Source organism: Euprymna scolopes, chromosome 41 (assembly GCF_053919585.1).
Source record: "Euprymna scolopes isolate OS-2025 chromosome 41, ASM5391958v1, whole genome shotgun sequence".
Taxonomy (NCBI): domain Eukaryota; kingdom Metazoa; phylum Mollusca; class Cephalopoda; order Sepiida; family Sepiolidae; genus Euprymna; species Euprymna scolopes.
In genome coordinates, this window is record NC_136522.1 from 18,699,427 (window position 1) to 18,722,626 (window position 23,200).

The following is a 23,200-nucleotide window of genomic DNA, read 5'->3' on the forward strand; positions in this document are numbered from 1 at the left end:
TGTCAGAAATTTCGTGAAAATAGTGAATAATTCCACCCCATCTTTCCAAGCTTATAACTCCTCGAAAAATGTAATTTAAGCCCTAATTTTTTTTTTCAATTAAAGGAGTAAGGACCAAGGTTTTATTTAAAAAAAAAACAAAACAAAACAATGTGTTTTTTTTTTTTTAAAAAGGTTTTAAACTTCGGACTTTACAGGTAAATTTCTAAAAAACTGATTTTTTTTTTTTGTTTTAAATTTGAATATATTATTTATTGACCTTTTCTCTTCAATTTGTGATATATAAACCTATTAAACATAAATTAATTATTTACTTTTTAATAGACATTTCAAAATGAGAGGCGTAAATTATTCGACCCCCTATCTTTCTAAGCTTATAACTCCTCGAAAAATGTAATTCAAGCCCTAATTTTTTTTTCAATTAAAGGAGCAAGGACCAAGGTTTCATTAAAAAAAAAAAAAAAAAGACAAAAAGAAAAAATGTGTTCTTATAAAATAAGGTTTTAAACTTCGGACTTTACAGGTAAATTTCTAAAAAACTGATTTTTTTTTTTTGTTTTAAATTTGAATATATTATTTATTGACCTTTTCTCTTCAATTTGTGATATATAAACCTATTAAACATAAATTAATTATTTACTTTTTAATAGACATTTCAAAATGGGGGGGGGGGCGTGAAAATGGGGGGCGTGAAAATGGGGGGGCGTGAATTTAAAAAAAAACGTTTGTCTAAAATATTATATTCGGTTTATTGGAAAGAACATAAAATTTCACATTGACCCTGAAAATATCGTAAAAATAGAATCAATAGAAAAATTTTGATAGATTTTTAAAATTTAAAAATTTAAAAATATTGAGTTTAAAAATTGAAAAATATTGAGTTCGGAAAATTCATTACTGTTTTAAAAAAAAAATAAAAATATTTTTATTACTTTTAAAACAACTGTAATAGTTTATTTTGGAAGTATAATCCATAAAGAAAATAAATAACCCACTTTTAACAGAGAAATTACGAGATTTTTATATTGTATTCGCAGTTTCGTGTTAGGGGTGTCAAAAATTCCTACAAAAATTCTGATACTGCTACTGCAGCGCTGCAGTTGTTCATGGAGTCTACGTTTTGATTTGGCTAAAGCATTAACTGTTTTAGTTTCGATTCTAGCTCATGGCACCCAACTAGTTTTGTTTTTTTTAAACTTTTAATAAAATCAGTACTATATACTAGGTACACTATCATATTTAATAATAGAGAATTGGCGCCGTAATAGTAAATACGAAATCTGCATGAATTAAAATTGAGCGGGCAAGGCTGGGTGTCAACTGCTATTTCTTAGTTACAATGTCAACAAACTGGTATTGCTAAAATAACACTTACTTCAGCATCTTGACGTCTTTATAGCTGTTGCTAACCGACCTTTCTACCAAATCAGTTTTACACCATGACAACAGACATTTTGTCAACAAAAACTTTCATCGTGCAAAGCTAGAAGCATCAACAATTTAATGCACACAGTTTCGTATCCTCGTTTTAAATTTCGTTTTAATATTTTCATGAAGTTTTTTTTTTTTTTTTTCAATTTTTAATACGCTCAACATTACCAGATTTTACGTTGTTATTTGAATTATAATCAATTGAAAACAAAAAATCAATTGGATTAGTTTTAAGCGTTCCTGCAGTTCAGTTCCTCTCTTGATAGTTGGGATAAAAAAGCAAAGACAGGATCCGTTTGGGTTAGTTTGAATCTTTCTTTATTCTTTGGCCCTTTTAATTTTAAAAGGAAAATATAGGCACGTGTATAGGTTGTTACCCAAGGCTGCCAATATTGACCCCGGTAAAACCTGGCAACAACCGACAAACAACGACACAGAATAAAAACAAAGTTCCGTACTGATCCGAACTTGAGCCGCAGCCGCAATAGCGTCGGCATCTTCCGGTAGTTTACGGTAAACAGCTAGTAAAGTTGTCGGGAAAAGCCGACGCAAGCAATGGCAGACAATAAATTGAAAATGCTAAAAACAAAACTTTAAAACAAGAAGACAAGATTTACACGACCACCGAGTCTTCATTGCCACCAATTTTAATTTACGCACCTAAAACATACTTTTATCATATTTACTATTAATTTATTTCAAGAAAATAATATTAAAAGATACATCGGTACTTGTACAGTTTAATCAAGACATTAAAAAAATGAAAATATCGAAAAAAGGTTATATTGTACGTATCCGTTTTGGACCGAAGGTGAAGATCTCAGAAAAAAAATTTTCACTTAATTTGATCGAGTAGTTTTTTTTGTTTTTTTTACAGCGGAAAATTTTCCTTTGGAGTTTAGAAACACCACGGGGAGATAACTCTAGTTAAAGCGCCGACACTCCCTCCCCATCTTTATTACTAGCTTTTCTTCCTAAAAATCGAACCTTTTGCTCGGTATCATAACAAATTGTTTTTTTCACTGTAAAAAAAAAAAACTACTTGATGAAATTAATTGAAATTTTTTTTCGGAGAACTTCATTCCATAACGGATAATTTAAACTTTTTTTCGATATTTTCCTTTTTTAATGTCTTGATTAAACTGTACAAGTACCGATAAATCTTTCTTTTCTTTCCACCTTAACATTTACCTTTAAAATGACAACTTCTATAGGTTTTCGGGTCTGCTAAATTTGGCACAGATAAGTAATTTTTTGAATATTAAGACCTTTTTTTTTCTTCAAATCTATTACTTTATACATGTCAATAGTGTTCGCAATTCTTAACATGAGAAAGAGAGGGTTGTAATGTTGGATAAAAGAATTTAGAGATCGTGTGCACACACACACACACACAAATTCCTGATTAGAAGAGAACGAAGAAAAAACAAAGAAAACCCAGGTCGGACTTGTGCACACATATTGACCTCTGATGGAACAAAAGAAGAAATTGCTGATAAAAGCAAGAGGTCCGATAAACACAAAGACAGAGAGAGCTCCACCTTTCACTAACCTTGCTCGACACATCCTGATACCACTGACAGGCAAAATAATAATTAAATAAAAACAGTTTTGTTATGAAACTGTCTCTATGTTTGATTGTTAAAATGGCTGGAACAAGCCAGAGTATATATATTTATTAACAGCACGCATCCTTGTAGAAGTGCAACAAACCTGATTAGATATACATGACAGCAATAATCAGATAAATAGTTACAGAGAGAAATTACTATACGACAGTAACATTGATGTGCATTAGTACTTTTCAGTTAGGAAAAAATCATGGCCGCTAGTGAAAATATAATGAATAACATTGAATAATAACGGACCAGAAATCTACTTGTTGACATGAATGTAAATGTGATATTTGTTTTAAGCATACCCGAAAATCAAGAAAAGTCGCCATTTTGAAGGTGAGTGTTAAATTGAAAAAAAGTAAAAATTTACCTATTAAATTATTTTTTTTAAAGTTTTTTTTTTATTAAGACAAAAACATGGAAACAACTGAACAAAAATCAAATTTTTTTCATGAAAAGTATAAAAGTTTTTAAAAAAAATTTTTTTTCAAGAAAAATTAATTAATCGCATCAATATTTTCTGGCTATTTTTTTAGTAGCTTATTATAAACTGCTGAAAGATGTTGATTCTACTGCAGGCCTGATTCTGGATCAGTATCCAAAAAGTTAAAAAAAAATATTGATTTATTTTTATATTTTGAAATCTGATACTTATTGGTATTAGATTTACAATTGTTATGGTCCTGGATATGACCTTAAACTATATCCAATGGTGAGGCCCCAGCTTGCGGGCTTTAGAAAGTGTGGAGCTATCCTTTAATTGCCATTGCTCCCAGGTCCACTCTGACCCAGAGTGGTAGTACCTGTTAGGGTCCCAACTATGGGTTAAATAGAAACCGACTTGAAAACAAATATATTCTCTTAAAAATTTTTTCTTCAAAATCTTTGAATTCGGCATTAAATAACTTGAAAAGGGTTGATATGCCATAAAACAAAAACAACCAATCAACCAACCAACCAACCAACAATTGTTATATATATATATATATATATATATATATATATATATATATATATATATATATATATATATATCATACTTTTAGGTAATTGTGCCAAGTCTGGGGTAATTGTGCCAACTAACTAAAAGTTTTTTTTTTTTTTGGCAACCACACATATAAAGATCACCTTTTTTTAGTTAGTGCAATTACCCCCGGATTTGGCACAATTACCCCAAAGTATGGTATATATATATATATATATATATATATATATATATATATATATATATATATATATATATATATATCCGATCCCGTATTTTGCTAATTCCTACCCTCTGATGAGAAGGAAAGTATTTCTTCGAAACTCTGCGGATTAAGGACTATCCACTTATCTAGTGTTTCCTTTTCAGATTAAATATGTTTTTAACTCTTTTTCAAAGTGTTTTTTACCATGGTTTATTAACTGTTTGCTCGTATATATATATATATATATATATATATATATATATATATATATATATATATATATATATATAGTCATCCACATACAGTACTGTTTTGCTGTATCACAGCTCATCAGTGTGGCTAGACAGGCAACTACCTCAAGCCAGGATCAAAACCCGACCGCCGTAGACAGTCAAAGCTTCTAACCATTATGCTAATCAGCAGCTGTTGTGCGGATAGTGAATTAACGATGTTTTGACATTGTCTGAATACCTAAGCTTGATTTGTTTACACAAAGAGCATCGCTTAATACGCTAATTGTAATTCGTGTATCACTTCCCAATATGCTCAACTCAAGATAAGGAGCATTATAGTCATCCACATGCAGTACTGTTTCGCTGTATCACAGCTCATCAGTGCAGCTAGACAGGCAACTAACTCAAGCCAGGATCGAAACCCGATCACCCATATGACAGTCAAGGCTTCTAACTATTACGCTAATCAGCAGCTGCTGGGCCAATTGTGAATTAACAATGTTTTGACATTTTGAATTATTAATATATATATATATATATATATATATATATATATATATATATATATATATATATATATATATTAATAATTGTTATTGTTGCATTGTAAGGTACTTATTTATATTGAGTTATGTGAGAAATGTCGCAATTCAAAATAAAATAGCAGGAAAACTTATAAATTTGTAGTGTGTTTATCAAACGTTGTGGTTACCAATAATATGGTGTAATTTCTGGCCTTGGTAGAGGCCATCTTGAAACGCCTATGTGTAAAGCCGACAGTCATACATCGTCATGTAATTTGATTTGGGTTAAAAAGTGGCACTTGTGCACTATTGCGAATGTACAACTTTTTTAGTTTTCAGTTGGAACATTTGCAGAGTGCATAGCAGGGACATACAAGCATACATCAAGGGCAGAAAATTCGGTGCTTATTCAGATTGGCACTTATGGCAGCATTTAAAACTAAAGAAAATACAGAAATGCCTGTAAGGTGTATGTACCAGTCACAAGACGAAGATGAAAAATTCCAAAAATCATATAATTTGATCAAGTATTTTTTTTTTATTCAAGAAATCAAATTTTACTTTGTCTCGATGAGAGTGTACAAAATGAAATCAACAAATCGATGGACAAGGGCGGACAATCCTAATTCCCATTGAAACTGTCAAAATAATCCCTGATTACCTCCCCTTACTATTTCGCTAAAGAAACATTGCCTTGTCTGTTGTATCACTGAATAAGCCCCCCAAATTCTATTTTGTGTTATAAGTTTCTTATATTTATTTTAATTCAATAAATGTGTAATAAAAATCACGTTTCTGAATTTTTGAGATGAGGATTGGTTATTTATATTATTATTATTCATCGGACTACTGTTCTCATCTTGAATTCTAAGTAATTCGCAAATGTATTTTTTTGAGTCGCCCACAACCTTCAGGAAAATATCACTTTTACAATTGATTTTTCCCAATACTCTAACCACTGCGACACGGGTCCTTGCAAAATTTGTCTGCCTCTGCTCTGCACTCTCGAAATGTCCCAACTGAAAATCACACTCAATATTAGAACAGTAGTTCGATAAATAATAATACAAATAACGTGTAACAAAAAAGTTCTCAACAACAAAAAACACACATTCGAGAATTTCAGAATTTTGGCCTTGTTATAAAAAAAATTTGTGTTTTTAAAAAAAAAAAAATTATTTTTTATTATTATAATTTTCTTTAATGTATTTTAAAAAAACAAAAAAACACACATTTATTTTTGTGAGATTTTCAATTTGGTCCTGAAATTACATTTGTCTGCCTCTGCCCTGCACTCTCCAAATGTCCCAACTAGAAAACCAAAAAAGTTGTATCTTCACACTCGTGCACAAGTGCCTAAAAAGGTATTGTTTTAGTGAAGAAATGAAAATGAAGGATACATATGGAACATGCATGCATGCATAGTAAAATGAATATTATCTATTTTTTTAATTTTTTGACAAAGGGTTTACCACTTATCAAGGCCCAGAGGCCACTTGAGGATAAGGGTTAATGAGTGTATGGTAGTAATCGTTAATACTGGAAATTTGGTAAATTGGATTACTTAAGAGGACGGTTCATCAAGAACTTGTTTACATTGGACTTGAAGACGGCCATATCATAGTCAGCTAAAAAGCAGGCAAACAGAACAGAGTTCCACAGTCTGGCAGTTCTAAGAAGCTTTGTTCATGGAATCTGCATTTAGCTTTAGGCACAGTAAGAGAGTGGGGGAAATTATTGATAGTGATTTCAGATAGACGAGTGTTTTTCATGAAAGTTTGGCAAGAGGGGACTATAAATTGGAGCTCAGATGTGCACTTGCCATGAAAATAATGACAGCGCATAGACAGGCTCGCAACGTCTCTTCTGTGAGGAAGAGGTTGCAGGGAAGAGAAAAATAGAATGGTCACCAGTATAATACGTGCTGCCTAAAACATGAGCAGAGTTTTGTACAAGAGAAACTGAGGAAAACGAAATTTGATAACAAAACATTTCATACAAGTAAAAGAATATCAAAGTTATTTTTCGGTAATGAAAATATTCACAGTACAACACGTGTTTAGGTAAGGAGCTTGAGTGAATAGAAGTTACAAGTCAAAATGTTCATTGTGTGTATATGTGCATCTATAATATAAATCTCACCTGTCTGTTTAAATGTATATATGTTTGTAAACATACCCAGAGCCAACTAATGTTTACAAAAAGTGTCTGAATGTGTTTTTTTTTGGAGTTGTGTTTTTATATATATATATATTTACACTTATGTTCACCCCTTACAAAGCATATCGCCATTTGGACATGAGGCCATGTCTAGGAAAGATTAACAGGATATTTGTTTATGTTACATTTAAACTTCTGCATATCAGTACAGCCAGGGAAGCAAGCAGCAGGAAGGGAATTCCAAAGTCTAGCTGTTTGAGGGAAGAAACTATTAGAATAGAAAGCTTTCTGGCATTTAGGGACATCAACAGTGAAGGGGTGAGATCTTATTGCTAAGCGGGTTTGTCGGGGATATGTATGTCAAGGGGGATACAAGTGAAACGAGTTCATCAGAACACATTCCATTAAAATATTTGTAAAGCAGGCACAGTGATGCAACATTGCAGTGATGAGACAGGGGCTGGAGCTTAGTTGATAAAGTGGGACCGATTAGATTGACAACTTTTTTTTGAACATTATCTAAGAGGGAGAGAATAGTGGTAGATGCACCAGCCCAGATGTGGCAACAATATACTTGTAAACTCCCCACTGTAACTTTGTCGAGGAACCAACACGTTGTAACCTCAGTCATACTCTTGAACATCATCCACATCTTTCATTTGATCTTGAACATCATCCAGATCTCTCACTTGATCTCGAATGTAATATTTCCATCCCTAACATGATCTCCTTTTTAAAGTCTTTAGTTTTTCCTACTGGTGACACCATTTTGCATGCATTTGCATATGCACGTCTATGCTATCTTACGCCATGACGACTGTCAATGCATAAGAGATGATATCACAGCCATGATAAGAAGAGAAGATGAAGGAGAACAAATCCATGACACACAACGTTGGGGTCAACAAGTTGAGCGTGGAAATGTGGCTGCATCATATTGGCATTTTAAACTTATCAATTTTTTATCTGTTTTTGTTTTTGTTTTTTTTAGAAACTCATCATGGATGAATTAAATCGATTATCGATTGCCATTCACATTGTCAAAGATAAGGAAGTCGAGACAGAAGATGAAATTAAGCAACGCCAAGATTTAAGACAACAAATCATGGATGTAAAGTACCGTATCCTTTTGTATTTCACTGTTACAACAGTTGACTCGAAAAATTGTTTGAAAATTATTTCTTTGTTACTGCAGTGAAATGGGCTGGTTGTTATATCGTGGAATGCGTTAGGATTAATATAACATAAAATATCTTACCACATGGTGTCCAGCCTTCACGTGGGTATGTATACAGCACATGGTGAAAGAATGGAACAATTATGGACAAATAAGAAAATCACTCGCTGTTACATAACGATATACATTTATTATGGAGACACACACACACGTAACGACAATTCAAACATAATAGGTGAAAGGTTTGAAGTATGATGACTGGAACAATGGGAATGATGCTATTTCTCCATTTCGGAAGTCACTATGTTTTCCCTGCACTGTCTACTTCCGGTCGTTGATCTCGTGGGAAGTTGCAAGAATTTAAAGTTTAGGACTACGGGAAAGGGGAGACAACTTTGCCCAAAGAAGTAAAGAATTACTCCCCTTGCATTATACTTTTGTATTGTCCTAACAGGAGTAAACGGCTAAAAAAATAAATAAATAAATAAAATATACCAAAAGTTCAGATAGAATTCATCACTGTATTTCCTCCTCACAACTTCCTCTCTCAACTTCCAGCACGTGTTTGTTCCCCCTCACCTCTGCCAACAGGCGTTTTATTAAAAGTATTTTATTTGCATATGTGTGTAGTGGGCGGTGTGATCTCGTGCGATTCCACGAGACTACACCTTATAAAGCCATGACCGCCATTTTTAATCTTTTTCTTTCTCAGATCCCACCTTAAGGTAAGTCATATAGTCACATAATGCACACACACATAGGCACTTTCTTCTTTGATTATTACATTCAACTCTACAGTTACAGAGTCAAAGGTATTAGAAATTAGCTGGGCAAACTTGAGTCCTTGTACTGGAAAAATATCCAGTAAATAAAATGTTGTTTAGTAAATCGTTATTTTATTGCATTTTTTTTTTTTTTTTGCATTTCCATACACCAAACATGGATAGAAATATCACTAAAACATCCGCTGGATCATAAGCTTCATTTCGGTACCTTACTTGCCTGGGTGGGTTGCCTATAGGCTGAGATAAACCGTCTCTCTCTCTCTCTCTCTCTCTCTCTCTCTCTCTCTCTCTCTTACACACATACACAGTACAAAAATTAATAATAAGATCTCCAAAGATTTAATACACAATTTTGAAAGAAATTGAATCGACTATTGGAAGAATTGCAAAAAATAGTGTCTGCACCCAGTTAGAAGATTGTCCCAAACATTTTTTTTTTTGCGTGTTCTTTTTCAGTTTCACTGCAAACTAGCAATTTCAAAAGCAATCTTCATTTTTAGGTGCTGGAAAAATCTCTGGTAAAACAAGTTTGTACATTGGATAAAATTGTTTTACTTTGTAACAGGGTTGAGGAGTCAAAGGAAGTCAGGTTTTAGTCAGTCTAACTTAGAAGAATGCTAGGAGTCTGATTTGGATTTTTTTTATCTCTGAAGAATCAACAGATAATCTGAATATTGAAGCACTTTAAAATAAAGAGTCGGATCTGGATATGTTGGAATTCTTGGAGTCTGAGGTGATCCTTTTATCTTCCAACTCTGCAACGGCATAATCATGTTGATACACTGGTTCTTGTTAGATCACTGAAGTTAAGCAACATTGATCCTGGTCAGTACTAGATGGGTGACCATTTAGGAAGAATAGGCACTGTATGTAGGGGGATGTTGACACTTCTCTGCAAGAACTGCAAAAACATAACAGCGTCATAATCTCTGACCAGGATAGACTTGCAATTTGGGATTGCTTATGAATTGCATATTCACTAGACACTTCCTCTTTCAGAGGAAACTGGCTCAACCCACTTAGGGTTATGGGAACCAAGTTCTCCATGCAAGTGAACACACGAGCACAAACTGATGACTTTAAGGTAACCACGATTACCGCCCTTTAACTCTGGTAATATCATTCCTTGCCACAAGGGGGCAATACAACCTACTTCCACATCCGGTTTGCGTGATCGGTCTCCTTTCTCTCTCGCATGTAGATGTGACGAAAACACTGTCTGGTTTTCGCAGCCGTCAATTCGAACTCTTTGAGACAAACACGCAAGTAACGCTTATTTGTCATTCTTGCTATGAACTGTTCTAATGTGAATAAATTCCTATTGAGTTGTCTATTTAGATAATTTAGGCCTACCCAAGTTCCACCGTGATTGATCTTGTTTCATCATCCACCTAACACTGAACCCTTATCCTTGAGTGGCCTCCGAGCCTTGATATGTAGTGACCCTCCTAATAAAAAGAAAAAAATCGTTTTTTTTTCTAATTCTGTTATTTAAATTCCTCAACCATTCAGCACTTATTGTTGGAAACGTGGACAAACTGAATTCTCAAATGGGATTATTGGGAAGAAACATGTGCAGTCGAAACGCATTGGCCTGCGAAGAAGACAAACATATGGAAAATCAACGGAATCGCCAGACTACCGAAACAATGACAGACAATCGGATATCATGTAAGTATTACTCTTTTATATATAAACTAAACTTTTTAGCCTGGTAAAAACGGGAAAAAGTGATAGACTTTCTGCTGACTGAGTTCTTTATGCCAAATTGATGGTGGAATATGGTTAAATTTGTGCTCATTTTTGTATTAAATACTAATCCCTATTAGTCTTTAACTCTACATCAAACGGATATCATAGCACTTAGTTTGCTGCACTTTATCCTAACAAAGGCCCATACAAAATTTCAGATCAGGCCAGTACTTTCCGAGAAAATATCTAGACTAAAATGTATTATTGTGTATCGAACGGATACCATAATACTTAGTTTGCCGCACCTTATCATAACAAGGGTCCATACAAAATTTCATCCAGATTGGCCCAGTAGTTAGTAAACAAACTTGTAGATTAGATGTGATTTTGTGGTGACTAATCTTCATTAATCCCTAACTGTGCATTGAACGGATAACATAATACTTGGTTTGCTGCACCTTATCATAACAAAGATCCATACAAAATTTCAGATCGGCTCAGTAGTTTCTGAGAAAAAATGGAACAGACAGACAAACAGACATGTAATATAGCAATCGATAATGATCCATCAACCTGTCCATGTTTTTTTACATTTTCTCCATTAAATGCGGACCCTCTAAAGTATATTCTGACATGCATTAAATAACTTTTAAAAATTTATTTCCAAACTGACCTATCTCTGTCCAGGGTTTTTTTTATCCCTCTTTCTATTAAATTCACAATTATCACTTACTCCTATGGCCATACCATCAAAGGCTCCTGTTCTGCACACATCCCCCTGTACTGTCCAGATTTAATCTTTCTGAGACAGATCTAAGCCTGTCTTTACAACTCACATCACACATCCATCATTTTCATATCATTTCTCTCCATGCAACGCATGTCTTCAACCTTACTTTGTTGGCCAGGCTTTATTCCCACATATCATCACATTGCATGCACATGCCTGATAGACTCTTAACTTGGTCAACAGTGGTAACACTCTACTGGTTAGTAATGACAGAAGTTTTCTGAACTTACTCCAACTATTCTTAACTCTTGCAATCACTATAGCACCTGCTCCACCCGGTGCTCTGCTCTTTTTTTTTTTTTTTTTACTTTTGTAATTTTTTTATGAAATTTTCCATTCTTTTACTTAATTTTAACCTTATGTGTCTCTAACTTGACTTATAATGGAAAATTTCATTCTCTATTTAACTTGCAGTAAGTCTTACATGGAGATTTCTAATTCCAACATCATTTTTACACACCCACCTTTAAATATTGCTGCAGGGTAGGGGGTGTAGATAGTTTGTTTGGATCAGTGGTTTACAACCGGTTTTTGTATTGTGACTCTAGAAAAGAATTGCATAGTGATTCCAAACGCAAATGGCCCGAATTAGTTATCCTCTTTCCTTCTCCAGTTCGTTTCAATACACTCTCTTCACTACTTCTTAAAGCTAGCAAGTTTTAACATGAATATGTTGATTCAAAGTATTTTCAACCAATAACACTCTTTCCGAATTCCAAAAAGTAACACGTACATGTGAAACTAGTAATCCAGTGCGAACATAAAAATTCCTATAAGAACGGATCAACAAAATCATTTTTCTGTAGACTTCACCAACTGCACCTGAAAGACACCAGAATGTACACTCCGTATAACCCCGCCCCCCAACTCCCGACAGGGCGGCAGGGGGGATGATGAGAAAAATTGTTAAAGAAAAGAACTTAATGACTCACATATCGGCTTTCACCTTCTCATGGGGATCACGTCAGAGAAGGACAGAGATAGACGTGTTACGCATGGTGGTCAAAGGTGATAGGAAAGTACCTGTAAATAAATGTCTGTAAATAAATGTTGGTTATTCTTTTTCTTATGTTCCTTGTGATGGAGTCTACAATGTGTTGGGTCCCTACATGTTAGCGACTGTGTTACACGCGCACACATATACACAATGCCACGCTATCAAACACTCACATATGTACATTACTTACACACGCATATTATTCGCTCTGTGAACGTACTGACTTGTGACGACTATTTATTCATCTTTCTTTACCAAAAACACACGTTTGTACTATGAACGTTGACTGGCATGAAAAAAAACTTTTATAGTCTTATCTCGTGCATAAAAATGCTTTGTTAAAAAATTACATTTTTCTAAAATTTTTACATTTATAAAACCTTGTTTATGTTTTAGGTAGCACTTGCTACCTGGTGACCCTGCTATTCTGGTCTCCACAAAAAGTAACAGAAATCTGCAAAATAGAAGCACCCCAGAGAACATTCACTAGCAAAATATGTGGAATAGACCGAATAAATTACTGGGAGACGCTGAAGGCGCTGCAACCGTATTCACTACAACGCCGAAGAGAACGATATATTATTTTCTACATATGGAAAATCTTGGAAGGAAGGATCCCAAACAATAGTAGAAAGAACCCACCAGTGGCGAGGAAGGCTCTGCTATGTAAAAACCACACCTGGGACTACACAGAGGATCAAGTCCCTTATCCAGCACAGCTACAGCTAACAGTGGCACAAGAACATTCGACTGTATTCAAGCCGCAATAAGAAATATAAGGAGCATGCCCCCTGACAGTTTCAAGAAACAACTGGACATCCGGCTAGAAAAGATACCTGACCAGCCACCAACCCCAGGCTAGCCTAGTCCCAACCTCAATCGTCTAGTGGACCGGACCTCTGTATGAAGTGGACAGCCTGGGTGCGGTGGAACTCCAGCTCAGCTGTATCAATAACCGAAGGAATAACACAAACTACAAACTAGCTTAATGTTTCATTTATTTTTATTTTTCTATACATGCTGTATATATTCTTAATTTTATTTCTTTACTAAAACAAAAACTTTTATTCCTAATTTATATTGAACGTTGCTAATGTTCTTGTCTAAACCCTTAGATGCTCTTACCATCCAAAGATGGATTCTACCAAGGTCAGGGATCATGCCACAACTCCTTATCAACAACCGATATGACCTGACGAGCCCTTTGAAAAATACTTGATTCCAGCATAGCTATGTACATACTAGTGTTGGGATGATTAATCAGAATTAGAATCAGGGAATCCAAAAAATCAGAATTTGGGGCGGGGGGGGGGGTAATCAGAATTGGAAAAAATTGTACGTATTTTCCTATGCCAAAAATGATTCCTTTAATTATCCCTTTTTTTATTTGATTTTGTTTAAAACAAAATTTTCCACTGTTAATAGTAATAATAAAATGATAAATATTTTATTGATTTTAAACTACCAGTTATACTAAAATCTGTAGACCATACCCCACAAGTGTACTTTTATGCTTGAGAAAATATCTGCACATTTAACATGTGTGTTTTTATGGTAATCGTGAAAAAAAATCACAACTCTATAATTAAATATTTAAAGATTTATAAAGAATCGGAATCAGTAATTGTATCAGAATCAAGAAAAATATTGGAATCTTCCCATCACTAGTACATACACTAGAAAACAAGGATAATAAAAAATAATCTCTTGAACAAAACCTCCTAAAAGGATGCACACACGTTTATATGGTTTCTCTTGGAGCCACTACTGTTGGCTATGCACTGGACATAATGAAAACATTAGATTTATTTAAAAAAAAAAAAAAGAAGCTTCATTCAATAAATTACCTTAATTTGGATACAATATTACCAAAAATGAAAACCATGTCATTCCATAGTAAGGATTCGATTTCCAAAATATCGTATAGACTAGAGTACTCCAAAAGTACAGCAAAGTCTCCAAAATACTCTCTAGAGAAACAAAATACTCCCTAGAGAAACAAAACATTTTCCCCAAAAGTACAGCAAAGTCTCCAAAATACTCCCTAGAGAAACAAAACACTCCCTAGAGAAACAAAATACTCCCTAGAGAAACAAAACATTTTCCCAGTGAAAATGAACCTTCCGTATACAAAAGGGTCCTCTACTTTACAAAAGGATCAAAATACTCAAAGTAAACTTTATTATGAGGGTTGTTAGAAAAGTAAAGCCTCTTTTTTTTTAACTCACACAGTTAAAGAGCTACGAAGACGAGAGTGCTACCATTAAAATGAGCAACCTTTTGTGCTCCAAAATTTATTTTTCTATATAGTTACCACTATTCTCAACGTACTTTTACCAGGAATTCAATGACGTATATCTGCTTCCGATACACGGCTACAACAGGAGTTTATTTTTTGGAGTCTCACGGTGTCAATATCTGCAGAAGAAAGGAGAAACTTTTAGGTCATAAATGCATAAATGCAGTCATCATAGAAATGCAAGTTGAAATCCCCTTTGATTCATTCAGGCAGAATAAAAAAATAGGAGGCATTACTGTTGGAACGTCCCTCATATATTATTAATTCTCATTCTATCTTGCATATTCAACAAAAATTTTCATTTAGAATGAAAATAAAATGCACCAACTGTTTAGTTCTTGAGGTTCACAGGTTGAAAAACCCTTGTCTATATAAAACTAGACAAAGGATCCCCCCTCGCCACTTCTGTTCTATTTTCTTCTGATTGGATGGATGATGTTATCATTTTGTGACGTCACTTACTGTGCACGGTTATCCCTCATCTCTCTGTTTTAATAGGTGACATCATCTGCATTGCACGATTATCCCCACCTCTGTTTTAATGGATTACACTACAAAACTATGACGTCATTCAGTGTGCACGATGACAAGCAAGCAGGATTCACAGAGTTTTAGCAGTTTATAGACATATGAAAAGTTTGACTGCAAAATGCAATAAATCCAATTTGTTTAAATCATGATATTAAACAATAAACATTTTGGTTTACAGCATATCGACACTTTTCGGGATATTTAATGCTGAATCCAGTAATTTTGGAAAAAAGTTTCTATGCTTAAAGTATTTTCAAATATTTATTCACTGTGTTTATTTATTTATTTTTTGTAGAGAAAAATTGTTTTTGTTTTTGACTTTGCAGAACATGAGTTTTGCAAAGAGAAAGGAAAGGAAAAACAGTAACACCAATGTTTGGTACACATTTTAAGTTAGGAAGTCATTATCTTCAGACAGCCTGGTCTGGTAGCACCAGAAACATTAAAAGGACGAATATATTAAATCTAGACTTTGACTAAAAGCAAAAAAATAAATAATGCCAGTGTAATTTTATGTAAAATATGATTTTTCACGTTTCTGAATTTTTTAGATGAGGATTGGTTATTTGTATAATTTGGATTCATCGGACTATTGTTCTCATCTTGAGTGCCATTTTTCAACATTTCGGTTGATGTAACCTTAGACCTTCTTCAGGTGTATTTTGTTGAACTGTCAAGGACTTGTGGTGCAGTGGTTAGAATACTCGGAAAAATCATTTGTAAAAGTGATATTCTTCTAAAGGTTGACGGTTCAATCCTCATTGTGGGCGACCAAAAAATAAAATGCAAATTATTTAGGATCTCTACCCAGTCATGGCTGATGGAACAAGAGCATGCTACCCCCATGAAGTAAATAAAGGGTTCAGTTCGAAATTCCATCCCAATTCTCGAATTCGACAGAAATATTCCCGAGTTTGACAAGATACACCTGAAGAAGGTTGGAGAATATATCGACCAAAACGTGAAAAATGACATTCAAAATAAGAACAGTAGTCCAATGAATCCAAATGATGCAAATGATTTTTCGAGCATCGCTCAGTGTTGAAATGCAACTTTTTTACAGAGATAGCTTCATAATTTTGTAAATAGTGGTTATCACATTTTGCATTCAAACTCTTCTATATATATAAAAGCGAAAATGTATGTATGTATGTATGTGTGTATGTTTGTGTGTCTGCTAAAAACTTTTGGCAGACATGACAAAAATTCATAAACTTGGTATCATATCGAAGCCCCATCCTTCACTCGAAAAATACTGAAAAATTGCCCCAAAATGTTCATTTTTTCATGCCGAAATCGACAATTTTCGACAGTATGGTGTGAGATGTCTTTTTTTTTTTTTCGATTTTTTAAATTTAAATATTGAACCAGTGTTATTTAAGCCATTTTTCACGTAAGGTTCATTTTTCTGGTTTTTTTTTTTTTACTTCGCTTATCCACCCCCGACCACACACCCAAAAACACCCGGGTACCCACCGATCTTTTTAATTTCAATATCGAAACAGACTTATTTAAGCCATTTTTCATATGTTCGTTTTTCTGTTTTCATTGTTCGTTTGCCTTACGTTAGTTTTTTTGTGTTTTTTTTTTTCGATGTTTTGATTAAATGATGGATTTTGACCTATATTAAATGGCAAAAGTGTGAGTAGCAGACAGATGGACAGACAGTTTTCCTATTTTATTTATATAGAAAATTTATAAATTTTTAATGTATTTGTAGATGCCAGTATTTCTCCACTTAGTAATGGCCTCCCTAAAGCAGTTGATGTAAGTACATTTTTCTTTTGTTATCAACTAAGGAGAGTAGAAGGTGGATCTTGGGTTTACTTACTAATTTGCTTCCCTTATTTTGTCCGTTATATTCGATGAGTGATGTTTCTGATAAAGAGAGAAGAATTGCTGTTTTCTTGGTCAGAATCTATTCCATTTAACATTTATCTTTGGCAAATTTTTGACCTTGAAGTAATATTGTTTTTTAACTATTAAAAAAAGGCTTTGCTATTTGCTTTCCTCCCCACAAAGACAAAGTCAAATACAGGGTAAGTTTTTAATGTCATTAAGAAAACAAAATGCATCGAAATAAATTGTGTGTGTTTTTTTTTAAATAAAAATAAAAATATTAATCCAAAAAGCTCCACAACACTTCCCAAAGCCAGAGTTTCACCAAAAGAAGGTCATTCTAACTGTTTGGTGGTCTGCGACTGGTCTCATCCATTATAGTTTTTTGAATGCAGGTGGATTTTGTACTGTCAACAAATGGATGAAATGCATCAGAAACTTTGGCAACAATCATTGGACCACTATTTTTCCTGATATTCATAAATGACCTCACTGATAATATTGTGTCCGAGATTGGCATATTTGTTGATGATACAACGCTCTATAACATGCACGAGGGAAGAATGGATGTACATAAATGTAAGTCAATAGCAAAATCATTAGAAAATGACCTCCCGACCATAGTGGAATGAGGCCACAAATGGATGGTAACATTTAATGCTAGTAAGACTAAGCTGTTCTTCTTTAACAATTTTAAATAAAAATAAAAATATCAATCCAGAGTGCCTCATTTTGTTGCACTTGTTCCTCTCAAAATTGTACACCATGGATTGGAATAGTGGGTATTTCCTTATTTAAAAAAAAAATATGCCGACTATTAAAAAATTTGGTTTAAATAGTTTTATTAAAAAGTTTTGGGTCAAAATGCAATAGAGTACCAACTAAAGATCTACCATTTAAAAAGTGGATTTTTAGGTGTATTTGGGTTTGTATTGAACGTATATCAGATTTAAAATTGTCGACAACAAGTAGTTTTCATAATATTGAGACATTTATTATCCAATGCATTCCCTATTGTTTTCATTGATTACCAAACAAAAACAAACATGGCAGCAAGTGAAACCAATAAGCACTCCATGTTCTATTGAATAATATGAATTATTCTTTAACAAAAATGATCCAACTGTCATTGCTCGCATTGTAAATATCATTGTTTGTGGTTAAAATGAGGGTTTTGATTTTTTTTCTGCTAAATCAGAGACACAGCTAACATGTCCTCTCAGAATTGTATGTTTGTTCATTTTTATTATTTTGTAACCCACATGTTTTAGCATTAGGTATATGCAAAGTGCAGTGCAATTACAGGTAGATTGAGAAATAACTACAAAATGGTCGTTTTCAAGTCTAATGTCAACAAATACTTGTCAAGAGTCTTTTTAAGTAGTCAAATATTTTTCTATCTACTCATGATGCTATTTATCGTTCAGCTGACAATTTCATTATCCTCAAGTTGCTTTTAGTCTTGGTAGGTGTTTACTCATTAGCGATAAACAAAAAAAGAAGAATTTTCATGACTAAATAAGATTCGAAAATTGTAATATTTAATTTAAAGTGAAACTAATGGAATCTACCAAATTGTCATGTCACAGTAATAGACATATCCAAAAATTATGTAAATAGATAAGGTAAAAAAATTAATTCTTAATGAAAATAGCTTTCAAAGACGATTAGCAAAAATTGAGGTTTGCAAAAATAGAAACCGGAAAGTTCGAATCGTAACAAAAGGGAGGTAAAACTAGCAAAACTTAAATTTTGCTAATCACCTTCAAAAACTGTTTTCATTAATAATTTCTACCTTATTGTTTTTCGTAATGTTTGGATATTTTCATTACTGCGACATAACAATTCAGTAGATAGCATTAGTTTCACTTGAAATTCAATTTTCAAATTTCAGTGCTTCTACAGAATTGGGACGAGATTTTGTAGTTGATAAATGGAGTTTTCAGATAAAAAACAATGGTTTCAACTGAATTTTTTTTGTCAATTCTAATAAGTTACAATAGTAGCTTCCAAACTATGCAGTCAATATTACCTAAATATTACTGAATTATTAAACAAAACAACTCTAATCGTGTTAGCAGATGAAAAACTGCAGCCATCTTTCCAACGAAAAATATTACCTCCCTGTTGATTTCTCCTGTGTTTTACGATTGTTTTCATCAAATTCTTTTTTTTATTATCTTTAATAAATAATTTTCTACCTTATCGATTTTCATAATTTTTGGATATAATCATCTTAAAAATATGAGGAATACGTAGATACTATTGTTTTCATGTGGAATTCAGTATTACGATTTTCTGAAAATCTCGTCCCAATTCTGTAGAAGTGGCCAAATTTCTGTAGAATAACGAAGAATAACCTTAAATTCCAAGTTTGTGAATCTAAGGGAAGTAACTCTAATTTTGTTTTATTCCAAAATGTCGTCTGCTATCACACAAAAAAATCTTGCTCTCTCTTTTTATGTTTATCTTCCTTCCATAATGGGAAGATCTGACACAAGGGTCGAGAAAGTGGGGGTTTGAAGAACTAGCTCCCGAGAGTAAGAGCACTCTAGCTTGTAGAATATGCCTGGATAGCCTATTGGCATTCCTTCGGATCTTGGTAGGTGACAACTCATTAGCAATTAAAAAAGAATTTTCATGGCCAAACGTGCAGATTAAAGGGATTAGAAATAAACTTACAAGATGAGAAAGCAAAGACCTCCTAGAACTGCACAGACAATACTTCTTTCTCACTCTCTCTCTCTCACTATATATATATATATATATATATATATATATATATATAACTTTCTACTCTAATAGTTTCTTCCATCGAACAGCTAGACTTTGAAATTCCATTCCTGCTACCTGCTTCCCTGACTGTACTGATATACAGAAGTTTAAATGTAATGTAAACCAACATCTTATTAATCTTTCCTAGGCATGGTCTTAAATAGTAGCCCCTTAAGTCCAAGTGGTAATATGCCTTGTTAAGGATCAACGTGAGTAAAAAACAACAGAAAAAAAACATAAAAACACACCCAGCATTAGTCAACAGAAAAGGCCACATTCTCCTTCACAACAATGCCCGACCGTACGTTGCTAAACTGATCTTGCAGAAGTTGAACAACTTGGGCTACAAAACTCTGGCTCATCCACCATACTCTCCAGACCTCTCACCTACTAACTACCACTTTTTCAAGCATCTCGGCAACTTTCTGAGTGAGAAATGCTTAAAAAATCTAAGCGACATCAAAAACGTCTTCAGCGATTTCATCACCACCAGAATACAAGATTTTTACATTCTGGCAAAAATACATTGTCTTGCGTTGGCAAAAGTGTTTTGATTCTGGTGCTGCTTATTTCGATCAATAAATTTTTGTTTGAGTCGAGATATGTTCATCTGAATTTAAAAATTAAAAACCGCAATAACTTTCTTGTCAACCTGATATATATAGTCGCAGTTGTGTTTTCCGTGACATGTGTTGTTTAAATTTTAAAATAAAATACGTATGAAATATGTTTATAAGCCAAATTACAACACAATATTATGCAAAATAAACAAATATTTTTTTTGTTTAAAATTAATATTTGATTAATATATGCCATGATCAGAATTTACTAATGATGGTGTATATTGCCGAAATATCAATTTTAAACAAATGTGTGTGTGTGTGTACGCATGCGTGCGTGTGTATTATAAATATTTTAATTTATACAAACATTTTTGGCTACATAAAATGTCCAACATATGCCATCAGATGAAACAGATGTTAAACCATAGATGATGATGATGACAATGACGACTACTACTACTACTACTACTACTACTACTACTACTACTACTACTATTATTATTATTTTATACTTTTTATATTTTTTTGTCTGCAGAAAAATTCTCCAAAAAGAACCAGTGCTCCAAGGTTCATTGAGGTAAAGCAAATTTTTTGGTTTTATTATTTTAGATTAATTTTTCTTAATGAAAGTTTGTCACATCACGGATGTGCCAAATGTGAATAATTAAACTTATCAATGGCATGCAAAGATCTGATGATGCTCTGGTGATGCCTGAGGTCAACTCCTTGGTTACATATGCTTCAAAGAGTCATGTGTAGGTCCTAGTACTGAGAAACCTTATGAGAAAAGGAGATACTCTAGTTTGAATATTATTGGATCCTCCCTCAATTTGGTTGTATGAGACAATACCCTGTTGTGCCTACCTCTGCACATCATCAAAGCCTACGATAATTATTCTATCTGTTGTGTTCGTTTTTCGACAAAATATAAAACAAATTTATTATAAAAAATTCCATTTTGCACTTTGTTAAAATTTAAAAAAATAATAGCATTTATTCAAATTCTGACTCAAGTTCTGGCAATATTATGTTGGCTTCTTCCGGCATGGCTAGAAGCAGATGGATGTTGATGACGAAGATTGCCAGATATGATGAATTCAAAATGCAGCATTGAGATCAAACGGGGCAATATAGCAAATCAAGGGATTTTTTTTTTTTTTTTAGTATTGTATTGAAAGAAAAATAAATTCTTTTTAGAAAAATATACAAAATTTTTTTTTTTTTAAGACAAGTCTCAAATAAATTGTTTTTTTGTTTTTTTTTAATTAAAACAAAATTTTTTGTTTCGTTTTTCAAGAAAAGTTTCAAATAAATTATCGGGTTTGTGTTACTATAGACATGCATTCTAAAAAGTGATAAAAAAAAACAAGTATATAACAAATAAATGTTATCAAAGGCAAGATAAGTCACTTTCTACCTATCTGGAAAAGTTTTTAGTGGTTTTACTCATTTTAAAATGTGTAATCGATTCGAAAATCATACAGTGTTTATCGATATATTTTAAAAAGAAAAATGGCGGCATACTCACTGTTGAACACGTTAAGTTTGGGAAAATGAGTTCAAACAAACAAATTATACAAAATACTGTTAGAAACCCACCGATTATATGTCTGCCTATGTCACAGTAACATATATTGAGTGAGTTTCTAACAGTATTTTGTATAACTTTTTTGTTTAAACTCATTTTCCCAAACTTATCATGTTCAACAGCGAGCATGCCGCCATTTGCATTTTTCAAATGCATCGGTAAACACTGTATGTTTTTCGAGCTGAATAAACACACTACATTAAATAAAAACACTAAAAAATTATCCAGTTAGGTAGAAAAGTAACTTATCTTGCCTTTGATAACATTCATTTGTTATATATTTGTTTGTTGACTTTTTCGAATCTATGTGTATAGTAATACAAACCCAAATTATCTTTTGTTTTTTAATTAAAACAATTTTTTATTTTTTCAAGAAAATTTTTAAATAAATTGTCTTTTGTTTTTTAATTAAAAGGAATTTTTTTCGATTTTTTTCAAGAAAAATTCCAAATAAATTGTTTATTGTTTTTTTAATTTAAAAGAATTTTTTTTTTTCAAGAAAAGTTTCAAATGAATTAGGTTTTGCTTTTTAATTAAAACAAATTTTTTTGTTTCTTTTTTTTCAAGAAATATTTCAAATAAATTGATTTTTGTTTTTTAATTAAAACATTTATTTTGTCAAGAAAAGTTTCAAATAATTTTTTTTTGTTTTTTTTAATTAAAGCGAATTTTTTTCAAGAAAAGTTTCAAATAAATTATTTTTTTGTTTTTTTTTAGTTAAAACGAATTTTTTTTCTAGGAAAGTTTAGAATAAATTGTTATTTGTTTTTTAATTAAGACAATTTTTTTCTTCAAGAAAAGTTTGAAATGAATTGTTTTTGTTTTTTTTTTAATTAAAACAATTTTTTCTAAAAGTTTACAAAATATTGTATTTCGTTTTTTAATTAAAACAATATTTTTTTCAAGAAAAGTTTTAAATAAATTGTTTTTGTTTTATTAATTAAAACAATTTTTTTCAAAAAAAATTTCAAATAAATTTTTTTTAATTGAAACAATTTTTTTCAAGAAAT

The 23,200-nt window shown here is 32.6% G+C and overlaps 2 protein-coding genes across 6 annotated transcripts in view; one reads left to right on the forward strand and one right to left on the reverse strand.

Annotated features, from left to right (window-relative positions):
• LOC145266377 (protein chibby homolog 1-like) overlaps positions 1 to 1,505 on the reverse strand; it is a 33,423-nt gene extending 31,918 nt beyond the window's left edge. Inside the window, exon 1 of the mRNA XM_080122009.1 lies at positions 1,376 to 1,505. Coding sequence (XP_079978135.1) covers positions 1,376 to 1,383 — 8 coding nt within the window. The 5' untranslated portion in view covers positions 1,384 to 1,505. The remainder of the gene's footprint in view (positions 1 to 1,375) is intronic.
• An 89-nt stretch (positions 1,506 to 1,594) lies between these two features.
• Positions 1,595 to 23,200, forward strand: part of LOC145266375 (uncharacterized) — a 57,335-nt gene continuing 35,729 nt past the window's right edge. For 3 of the 5 annotated variants that reach the window (XM_080122006.1, XM_080122005.1, XM_080122003.1), the window contains exons 1-5: positions 1,595 to 1,731; positions 8,146 to 8,275; positions 10,629 to 10,787; positions 17,146 to 17,192; positions 21,138 to 21,179. In XM_080122006.1, coding sequence (XP_079978132.1) covers positions 8,155 to 8,275; positions 10,629 to 10,787; positions 17,146 to 17,192; positions 21,138 to 21,179 — 369 coding nt within the window. In that variant the 5' untranslated portion in view covers positions 1,595 to 1,731; positions 8,146 to 8,154. Of the gene's footprint in view, positions 1,732 to 3,347; positions 3,384 to 8,145; positions 8,276 to 10,628; positions 10,788 to 17,145; positions 17,193 to 21,137; positions 21,180 to 23,200 lie in introns of all 5 variants that reach the window. The other 2 variants (XM_080122004.1, XM_080122007.1) reach the window with 2 other exon arrangements.